The sequence below is a fragment of the Anser anser genome (genome assembly GCF_964211835.1).
Source record: "Anser anser genome assembly, chromosome: 1".
Taxonomy (NCBI): domain Eukaryota; kingdom Metazoa; phylum Chordata; class Aves; order Anseriformes; family Anatidae; genus Anser; species Anser anser.
This window is the reverse complement of record NC_139720.1, coordinates 171,948,361-171,958,719: the sequence shown is the minus strand read 5'-3', so window position 1 is coordinate 171,958,719 and position 10,359 is coordinate 171,948,361. Positions and strand designations below refer to the sequence as shown.

At 52.0% G+C, this 10,359-nt stretch overlaps 4 protein-coding genes across 4 annotated transcripts; all 4 read right to left on the bottom strand.

Moving 5' to 3' along the window:
* Nucleotides 1-1,671: 1,671 nt before the first annotated feature.
* Nucleotides 1,672-2,714, bottom strand: LOC310880103 (guanylate-binding protein 4-like; the record flags this gene model as incomplete). The annotated part of the gene is made up of 3 exons (XM_083795417.1): nt 2,671-2,714; nt 2,218-2,408; nt 1,672-2,141 (listed from the first exon to the last, which is right to left on the bottom strand). Exons 2-3 carry the CDS (start codon nt 2,399-2,401, stop codon nt 1,672-1,674), a joined length of 654 nt encoding a protein of 217 aa, XP_083651543.1. The 5' UTR covers nt 2,402-2,408; nt 2,671-2,714.
* On the bottom strand, nt 2,430-3,040 carry LOC310905546 (guanylate-binding protein 4-like; the record flags this gene model as incomplete). The annotated part of the gene is made up of 2 exons (XM_083851951.1): nt 2,861-3,040; nt 2,430-2,600 (listed from the first exon to the last, which is right to left on the bottom strand). The coding sequence occupies exons 1-2, from the start codon at nt 3,011-3,013 to the stop codon at nt 2,430-2,432; spliced, it is 324 nt and encodes a 107-aa protein (XP_083708077.1). The 5' UTR covers nt 3,014-3,040.
* A 4-nt stretch (nt 3,041-3,044) lies between these two features.
* On the bottom strand, nt 3,045-4,486 carry LOC310892711 (guanylate-binding protein 7-like). Its single transcript, XM_083820871.1, has 4 exons — nt 4,194-4,486; nt 3,904-4,116; nt 3,541-3,828; nt 3,045-3,463 (listed from the first exon to the last, which is right to left on the bottom strand). Exons 1-4 carry the CDS (start codon nt 4,386-4,388, stop codon nt 3,251-3,253), a joined length of 909 nt encoding a protein of 302 aa, XP_083676997.1. The 5' UTR covers nt 4,389-4,486; the 3' UTR covers nt 3,045-3,250.
* Nucleotides 4,487-4,696: 210 nt separating this feature from the next.
* Nucleotides 4,697-9,897, bottom strand: LOC310892712 (guanylate-binding protein 3-like). Its single transcript, XM_083820872.1, has 4 exons — nt 5,572-9,897; nt 5,323-5,450; nt 5,146-5,255; nt 4,697-5,063 (listed from the first exon to the last, which is right to left on the bottom strand). Exons 1-4 carry the CDS (start codon nt 5,876-5,878, stop codon nt 4,829-4,831), a joined length of 780 nt encoding a protein of 259 aa, XP_083676998.1. The 5' UTR covers nt 5,879-9,897; the 3' UTR covers nt 4,697-4,828.
* Between the last annotated feature and the right edge of the window lie 462 nt (nt 9,898-10,359).

The window sequence follows — 10,359 nt, the reverse complement described above, 5'->3', positions numbered from 1 at the left end:
CCTCTCCTCTCCTCTCCTCTCCTCTCCTCTCCTCTCCTCTCCTCTCCTCTCCTCTCCTCTCCTCTCCTCTCCTCTCCTCTCCTCTCCTCTCCTCTCCTCCCCTCCCCTCCCCTCCCCTCCCCTCCCCTCCCCTCCCCTCCCCTCCCCTCCCCTCCCCTCCCCTCTGTGATGGTGATGGTGATGGTTCCTTGAGTTCCATGAGTCTGACTGACTGCTCTGCTAAATGCAACACTTTGCCCTTACTTCCACTGAATCCCATCCAGCTAGTTTCAGACCATTCCTCCAATCAGTTAGGATCCCTCTGAATCCAGTTTTTGTTCTCTGCAGAGCTTAAAGGTATCTCATTTGGATCACTCTGAAATGAAAGAAATATCCTTCATTCTATGCCATTAATGAATAGGACCAGACCCACCTGTATCCTGGCAAGCATTGGTGATACATTACGCAGACGAAAAGGGCGCCGCGCAGCGCTGCCGCCAAGAAGTCCTGCGGGTGCTCGCGCTTGGCATGCCGGGCGGCGAAGGCGGCATCGGGGAAGGTGATGAGGCAGCGCAGGCACTGGGTGGAGCCCAGGCGGTCTGCGCCCACGCGTCACCGGGGCGGGGCGCGGGGCATGCGACCCCCCCCCCCCCCCAATATCCCCCCCACGGCACCCGTGGGTGTCCCACACACAACCCCCGGCCCCATCCCCAGGGGGAAGAGGGGGAGGGGGCAAAGGGACACAAAGGTGCTTGGGGGGGGGGGCGTAGACCCAGGCCCTGCCCCCAGTAACTCACGGGGGGGTTCCCGTAACGTCCGGGGGGGGGGGGCCATAACACATGGGTGACCCCCCCGGCCCCGCACCCACCTTGTTGGGGTCCCCCAGCCCCTCGGTGTCCAGCAGCACCAGGGTGGTGTCGGGCCAGCGTGGGTGTGGCAGGTACCACATCCAGATCCCCTTGGTCTGTGCCTGCACCGTGGGGCCCAGAGCGAAGCCTGCGGGGCCAGGAGGGGGTGTGAGGGCGACCAGGACCCTCCAGCCCCATTAATCCTCCATTAACCCCCTCGTTAACCATGTTAATCCCCCGTTAACTCCCGTATTAACCCCATTAATTGTTAATCCCGCATTATCTCACCGGTGCGCCACTGTGCCAGACAGTTCATGAGGAAGGACTTGCTGGTGCGGTAGGGCCCCACGATGGCCACCACCACCACGGGCTGCCCGATGCCGCGCAGCACCTCCAGCGCCGCGGGGTTGGGGCTCAGCACCCCGTCGGCCCCGTTCTGCACCAGGCACAGCGGCTCCTGCATTGCTGCTTCGAGCACGGATGGAAATGAAACCAAAAGCAGCAGCACCAGCAAATAAAGGTCAGCAGCCCCCCCCTCGTCCTGGCCCCGGCTGACTCATCAGGGAGGGCGGCAGCTCCTCGGCCCTTTCCCGCATTCCCTCGTTTTCCGGGAAACCCAAAACTGGAGGCAGAATGGAGGAATTTATTGGGGTTGCACTGAGGTCACAACACGTGCTGTATCAGCATCAGGGCACCAAAGAACACGACCAACGCGACAGACAACAGGCCCGGCAGAAAGGGATCGGTGACAAAGCCATGCCCATCCGGTGCCCTTTGGTGCCACGATGGCTTCTTCATCTCCTCCTTCTTCTCCTGCAGCTTCTTGATCTGCTCCCGCAGCATCTCAGCCTCGCTCTGGAAGCACTCCTTCAGCAGCGCCTCCTGATCCTGCAGCACACGAAGTGGGGTCAGTGCCGTCACCGCACTCTCCAGGCACAGCACCCCGCTGCTGGCGATGGCCGCCACGTACTTCTCCACCAGGCTCGCCAGCACTGCCAGGAGGCAATGGCGGTGTCACCCCCCCTACGGCACCCAAATGGGGCCGCTCGTCCCCACACCGCCGCAACTCACTGCTGCCTGTCACAGCCTGCCACACCGGCAGCACCTTCACCGGGGCCTTGTCCCAGATGTGCTGGCAGAAGGCGTTGGCCTGCCGCAGGAAGCCGGGGCGCAGCTGCCCCTCATCGAGCTCCTCCAGCTGCGTCATCACCTCAACCTCGGCCGGCAGTGGCAGCACGAAGCACTTGCGCTCGGGGAAGAAGTCGCGCAGGCAGCGCCGCAGCTCATTCTGCTCCTGCACCATGCGGCTGCTCCCTGCGGTGCGAGGAGGCCATCAGGATGCGGCCCTATGGCGTCACCCAGCCGCAACACCGCGGTGCAGCCGCCGTACCGGGCTGCAGGCGCAGTGCTTGCTCCAGGTACTCGTCCGCGGTGATGTGCCGCCCATCCAGCGACAGCTCCAGCATGAAATCCCGCACGGCCCAGACGAAGCCGGGGAAGAAGCGCACGAAGTCGGCTGCCGCCGCATCCCTGCTATCCGCCACCCGCACCTGCACACGCTCCGTCAGCGCCATCACCACCCTGAGGGGAGTGGTGGCACCATCACCACGATGCCACTGTGACAGCACCGACACCATTGTGCCCGCCCCGACCCCCCCAGCACCCGAGGTGCTGCAGCGCCTGATGGTCGATGGTGCCGAGGCTGTTGTACACCAGGGTGCTGGAGAGCAGCAGCGCCAGCGTGAAGATCCAGGCGTCGTTACAGCTGTCGCCCTACATCTGGGTGGGGGGTCATCAGGGCTGGATCCGGGGATCCCACCACCCCTCCTGGCCCCGCACCCACCTTGTTGGGGTTCCCTAGCCCCTCGGTGTCCAGCAGCACCACAGCGGTGTCAGCCCAGCGAGGGTGCGGCAGGCACCACATCCAGATCCCCTTGGTCAGTGTGTGCAACTTGGAGCTCCGGGCATAGTCTGCAGGGCCGGGAGGCTGTTAATGTCTTTAACCTCCTCATTAGCCCCATTAACCTCCTCACTAACCCCGTTATCTCACCGGTGCGCCGCTGCGCCAGCCGGTTCATGAGGAAGGACTTGCCGGTGTGGTAGGGCCCCGTGATGGCCACCAACACCACCACGGGCTGCCTGATGCCGCGCAGGACCTCCAGGGCCCTCGCGTTGGGGCTCAGCATGCCCTCGGCCCCGTTCCGCACCAGGCTCAGTGGTGTCTCAACGGCGGCTCCAAGCAAAAATACAAAACCGAAAGCGAGAGCACGAGCGGAAAAAAGTCAGTGGCCCCACCTTGTCCTGCCCCTAGCTGCCTCAGTGGCAAGTTCAGCAGCTGTTTGGCCCATTCCCACGTTCCCTCACTTCCCAGGAAAACCAAAGCCGGTGACACCACAGAGAAATCTATTGGGGTTGTGCTAAGATTATATGCGCCGTACCCGCTGCAGGAGCCGCGGCACTCCGTAACATACAAGACTCGTCAGGCAAATCTCAGCGACATTCCAGAGCCCGTCCAGCACCTTTTGGCGCCACAACGGCTTCTTCATCTCCTCCTTCTCCTCCTGCAGCTTCTCGATCTGCTTCCGCAGCTTCTCAGCCTCTTGCTTAAAGCCTTCTTGCAGCAGCGCCCGCTGCTCCTGTGGCACACGGAGGAGGCTCAGCACCACTGGAACAGCCCCCAGAGCCGCCACCACCACAGCGCCCCCACGCCTGCCTGCAGCTTGTGCTCGATGACGCGCTCCTGTTCCTCCAGCATCGCCCGCTGCTCCTGCCTCAGCCCCTCCTCCAGCTGCCGCTTGTGCTCCTCGAAGGTGTGTTGCTGCTCCTCCTGCCGTGTCTGGGCCGCCTCCGCAGCCTCCTTTGTTGCTGCCGTCGCTGCTGCCGCCACCGCCTCGCTGGCCACCCACTCCCTCTCATGCTCTGACAGCTGCTGGTCTGCCGCACACAGTGCCCGCGCCAGCACCTCGCGCTCCCGCAGGAACTCCTCCAGCACTGCCGCCGCCTGGTGTGCGCAGCCGTCAGGGTGCTACCGCCACCAGCACGGGCACCGCGCATATGGCACTGGAACCGCGCTCACCTTCACCCCCTTGCTGGGCCACCGGTGGTACTCCTCCATCAGCTCCTGCAGGCGCTCCTGGAAGCGGCGCAAGCCCCCCGGCAGGGCGTACTCCCCGCGGTCCAGGCGCTGCTCCACGTCCTGCCACAGCTGCCGTAGCACCGCGCGGCACCGCTCCACCGAGGCCGCCTCATTGCGCTGGCAGAACTCCTCCTTGGCCACCTCCAGCTCGTGCTGCCAGGGGCAATGCACGACTCAGCAGGCAGGAGGACACCGCGTGCTTTGCCGCACCGCGCCATGCTGAGACCCACCATCAGCTGGCCATGGTAGCGTTGCTCCTTGTCAGCAAAGACGCGCGCCATGAAGAGGGTGAGGGCGCGGCGTTCGCAGCGCCGGTGCACGTCCCCCAGCGCTTCCTGTGAGGCCGTGGGCAGCTTCAGCTCCCGCTCCATGCGCTGCTTGTACTCAGCCACTGCCGCCGCCACCGCCGCCATGTTCTCAGACATCGCCAGCGCTGTCACCGTGCTCTCCAGGCACAGCACCCCGCTGCTGGCGATGGCTGCCACGTACTTCTCTGCCAGGCTTGCCAGCACTGCCAGGAGGCAATGGCGGCGTCACCCCCCCTACAGCACCCAAACGGGGCCGCTCGTCCCCACACCGCCGCAACTCACTGCTGCCCGTCACCGCCTGCCGCCCCAGCAGCGCCTTCACCGGGGCCTTGTCCCAGATGTGCTGGCAGAAGGCGTTGGCCTGCCGCAGGAAGCCGGGGCGCAGCTGCCCCTCATCGAGCTCCTCCAGCCGTGTCATTGCCACAATCTCGGCCAGCAGTGGCAGCACGAAGCACTTGCGCTCGGGGAAGAAGTCGCGCAGGCAGCACCGCAGCTCATTCTGCTCCTGCACCATGCGGCTGCTCCCTGCGGCGTGAGGAGGCCATCAGGATGCGGCCCTATGGCGTCACCCAGCCGCAACACCGCGGTGCAGCCGCCGTACCGGGCTGCAGGCGCAGTGCTTGCTCCAGGTACTCGTCCGCGGTGATGCGCCGCCCATCCTGCGACAGCTCCAGCACGAAATCCCGCACAGCCCAGACGAAGCCGGGGAAGAAGCGCACGAAGTCGGCTGCCGCCGCGTCCCTGCTATCCACCACCCGCACCTGCACGCGCTCCGTCAGCGCCATCACCACCCTGAGGGGAGTGGTGGCACCATCACCACGATGCCACCGTGACAGCGCCGCCACCATTGTGCCCGCCCCGACCCCCCCAGTACCCGAGGTGCTGCAGCACCTGATGGTCGATGGTGCCGAGGCTGTTGTACACCAGGGTGCAGGAGAGCAGCAGCGCCAGTGTGAAGATCCAGGCATCGTTGTGGCTGTCGCCCTGTGCCCGGGGGGGGTCGTCAGGGCCGGATACGGGGGTCCCGCGACCCCCCCAGCCCCGCACCCACCTTGTTGGGGTCCCCCAGCCCCTCGGTGTCCAGCAGCACCAGGGTGGTGTCGGGCCAGCGTGGGTGTGGCAGGCACCACATCCAGATCCCCTTGGTCTGTGCCTGCACCGTGTGACCCAGGGCGAATCCTGTGGGGCCAGGAGGGGGCGTGGGGGCGAGCAGGACCCTCCGGCCCTGTTAATCCTCCGTTAACCCCTCGTTAACCCTGTTAATCCCCCGTTAACCCCGTTAAATCTCCTGTTATCTCACCAGTGCGCTGCTGCGCCAGCCGGTTCATGAGGAAGGACGTGTTGGTGCGGTAGGGCCCCGCGATGACCACCACCACCACGGGCTGCCCAATGCCGCGCAGCACCTCCAGCGCCGCGGGGTTGGGGCTCAGCACCCCGTTGGCCCCGTTCTGCACCAGGCACAGCGGCTCCTGCATTGCTGCTTCGAGCACGGACGGAAATGAAACCAAAAGCAGCAGCACCAGCAAATAAAGGTCAGCAGCCCCACCTCGTCCTGGCCCCGGCTGACTCATCAGGGAGGGCGGCAGCTCCTCGGCCCTTTCCCACATTCCCTCATTTTCCGGGAAACCCAAAACTGGAGGCAGAATGGAGGAATTTATTGGGATTGCACTGAGGTCACTACACGTGCTGTATCAGCATCAGGGCACCAAAGAACACGACCAACGCGACAGACAACAGGCCCAGCAGAAAGGGATCGGTGACAAAGCCATGCCCATCCGGTGCCCTTTGGTGCCACGACGGCTTCTTCATCTCCTCCTTCTTCTGCAGCTTCTTGTCTGCTCCTGCAGCGTCTCAGCCTCGCTCTGGAAGCATTCCTTCAGCAGCACCTCCTGCTCCTGTGGCACATGAAGCGGGGTAAGTGCCGCCACCGCGGCCCCCAGCACCGCCACCACCACGGTGCCCCCGCCTCTACCTTCTGCTTGTGCTCGATGACGCGTTCCTGTTCCTCCAGCATCGCCTGCAGCTTGTGCTGCATCCGCTCCTCTAGCAGAGTCCATTAAAAAAACTACCGTTAAAAAACAAGTGTTGGATAAAGTGCACGTGTTGTATAATAATAGAATTTTATTGTTTCTTAATCCTAGACAAATTCAGTTGTTGTCTAGCTGAACACCAATTTAATGTTTTCCTTCGTTAAATGGAGTTGGCATATAATATCATTTTGTTTACTAAAACGTAATCTTAGATTTAGTGGTGAGTACCAGGGAAATATCAGTGTTGTATTTATATACTAATAGGTATTTCCTTGAAGCATCAGAATAACCATTTAAAATATCAGTAGAAGAAATCCAACAGTTCTATGAATTGCCCACATGAATCTTTTAAGAGCTATAGGCATCAACTAATCAGAATCACAAAATCCTTCATTAAGAGGTCAGATCATCTAGTGAAGGTGCTCATAAGGAAGGCTAAATAGAACTGAATCTCCCTACTTATCCCTATTGATTCTGTACTTAAAAAAATCCAGGGAATAAATTCTTAATATATTTTTTATATTTGTTATTAGGAGTAACTCAATCATAAATTAAAAATGTTTAATAAGTCACTGGATTCCACACTGCATGGAGAATCCTATTTAACCCATAGAGTTTGATCCATGCATTTTTCTGATATTAACACATTCTGTCAGAAAAGGCATTTGAAGTTCTAATTTTCTGTGTTTCATCGAAGGAGGTTTGTAGAAAAAAAAAAAAAAGCAAAAAAAAAAAAAAAGCACGCATTAGGAATATTTACATTTATTCCTAAATCCTTAATAGTCTGATTGCTCTATGGCAAAGTCACATTGGATAGGATTTATCTGAGTAATTGTGGATTCATCCTAAAAAAGATTTCTGACAGAGGTGGGATGAATTAAATCTCCAAGTTATTAACTCCCTTCAGTATAATGGAAGCTTAGGATAACTACCTCACATGTAGAAGGCTACATTGTTAATTTCTGAAGTTTGGTGAGAAATCCAGTCCTGTGACTTTGAATTGTGTGGCTTGAGTACTTGAGTATTTGCTTGATAACTGAATTCAAAAGATAAGTGATTGTGTATCAGTGGGGTATGGAAACAGGGAAACTTTAAAACTTTATAGAGGTCATCTGGAGTAGAGATTTCTGGCATTATATTACTTTTTTTTTTTTTTTTTTTTTTTTTTTTCCCCTGGTTATCACAGACGACTCCTGTTTGTTCTGGCAGCCTTTTCAGCAGCTAGTGAATTGATAATTCCCAAGAGGAGACATAACTACGAGTACACTAATTTTCAGTCTACAGAGACTACATATGTTCTTTTCTGCCTGAGTAGCTATTTGACAGGTTGTGAAATGGGAGCTAAGTACTGCTGAATCTGAGAATTGCTGTCCAAGAAAAAGTGAGTAAGTGGAGGGAGGAATATGAGAAAATTAAAAATAAACTTGTCACTCAAGAATAAAAATATTTGAAATAAGCTAGTCATTTTATTACTGTTGCATGTATATTACATATAAACCTAAAGTAAAACTTAAAATGCTGCACTGATCTTAGAGGGAGCAAAAGTTCTTTTCAGGTCCAAATAAGAAATTTTGACATTTTTAACTTCTTGAAAAAAGAAGTTAATTCTCCAACTTAATAAAAATTAAAATGTTCTCTGTGTTCAGAGGAACAAAGAACTTCCTCACTTTAACAGAATACTGTTCAGATATCTAACTTCTTGTTTTTTCCACAACGCTAGGAGTGAAAACAGCCATTTGTATACCCCAACCTTTTCTTCTCTTATAATATTTAAATGACTCTGGTGAAAAAAAAGGCTTTATGTGTAGAGAAAGTAAAAATTTAGCACATGTATTGGCTCCTCCCCAGGTGAATTCAGTCACGGTAGAAAAATTATTTTGTATTCAAAGTTACCCCAAAAATAACTGTATAAAATATATTTTATAATATTATATATTTTATAATTTAATAATTATTTTATAATAGTGTATATTTAAATATTGTATAATTAATAAAAATATTAATCACTAATTTTATTTTTTTCCCCCTCTGCGGCACTTTGGGAAACTCAATAAGCGTGTCTTGTTATGACAAATTCATCTTACAGGGAAAGTGACAGCGGGTATCTTGAGTGGGAGGTCTTGCAGACTTGCTCAGCTATGGAAGTGTTTCAGTGGCATCTGGTAAACTGCAGGTTTGCTAATGTGTGTGAACAACTTGTACAGCCAGGTGATACACTTTACTTCTTCCAAGGTAATGTACCATGTCCTCAGTCCTCATTAGAACTACTGTGAAAAGAGCCCTACAGATTTTTGACAAACTCTGTATGCACATTTAATATATTTGTCAAACAAACAAACAACAAAAAAACAACTATCTGGCTGCTGCAGTATTCCAGATCTTCATGACTTGTAACTCTGCTGATACCAGTACTGTTATGCATTTATAGAAAAGAGGATTCCTTTATAGGATAGTCTACTTCAAAACATTAAGAAAAGAAGCTTGTACTATTAAAACCACAAGTATTTAACTATAAGTATTTAAACTACAAGTATTTAAAATGTAGTATTTACAGTTTAAAATGGTTTCTGCATTTTTATATATGCTTATCCGGACAATGCTCTCAGACATATGGTTTGACTTTTGGGTTGTCCTGTGTGGAGCCAGGAGTTAGAATTGATGATCCTTGTGGGTCTCTTCCAACTATGTCCATTCTATGATTGAATGATTACCTATCACTGTACATAAGACTTTCAAATAAAGGATTTCAGTAGTTTGTTTTTGGTCTTGAAACTTGGCCTAGAAAAAAAAAAAAATCCAGGTAGAGCTACCCTTAATTGTGATTTAATGTTTTCAACTCATTTCAGTACAGAGTGGGAATTAAAAAATACTTCTTTCATAAGCAGACAGAAAGTAATCTGATAACTTCAGAACATATTTTACTGACTGTTCAATATTGCTGTCCAGGAATTAGTATACAGTTGCTCATTTACGTTTCTGATTATTAAATTTTAAATACCTGACAATCTGAGACTTAAAAATATAATATAATTCCATATCACAGGTTTAAAAGATGGAGATTTTTCTCTCTCACACATTCAGCCAATTCAGAAATAAAAGCTTTGTTTCTAGTGAGGAACTATACAGCCCACTCTAAGATTTTACATTATATGACACCAAGTACCTAATCATTAAGAAGTTCTGCCTCTTTTTACCATTGCGCTATTTTTCAAGACCAACATTCCTTCCAGCCTTTCATACAAAAATTCAGAAAGCCATTATTTAACAGATAATTGTGGCTTGTTACTTAAACACTCAAGATTTTCCTTTTCAAATAAAGATATCTGCAAAGTGGATGGGGGAATCAACTCCAGTAACACATTAGTATTGTGTAGATTGTGGAACCTTTTTGATCCTGGAATTGCTGGATTATGGAACCTGTAAATATATAAACCCAAATTCTAATGACAGTCAGAATGTGGATGAAAATTTTCATGCACATGTTCAGCATTAATAAAGAAACACCTAATCAGCCATACATAATTTTAAGTTTGCTAATTCATATCACAGATTTTTCATGTGTAAACTGTCAGTCAGTCTTTAACCAAATTACAAACCCTTCCTCCATTAAGAATAGTATTTGTGCGTGTTGTATAGTATGTCCATATGCTAATAATGATGAATAATTAAACATCTAAAAAATAGAGGAACTAATGTGTCTCTACACTGGCAAAAGTCAATCACTTTATGCAGATATGGAGGTGACGTGATTTCAGGAGAGACAGACAGATTTGAGAACACTCCTTTTATTTTCTTAGAAGAAACTTTAGAAATCTTATCTAGACTTTTCTGCTTGTACTTGCACAAAGGGACTGTAAAGTGAGCATAAAGTGAATCAATGTTTTATACATATATTTGCTCAGAAGACAATAGGAACACCAGTCTTAAAAGAGTGGGCTGGACAAATATAAATTCATGTGTTGCAAGACAAGTGATGCTAATAGTACAAAAACATTAAAATGTCAAGGTAAAAACCTGATACCTGTTCCTTGAAATCTAGGTTCTAACAACCTTATGAT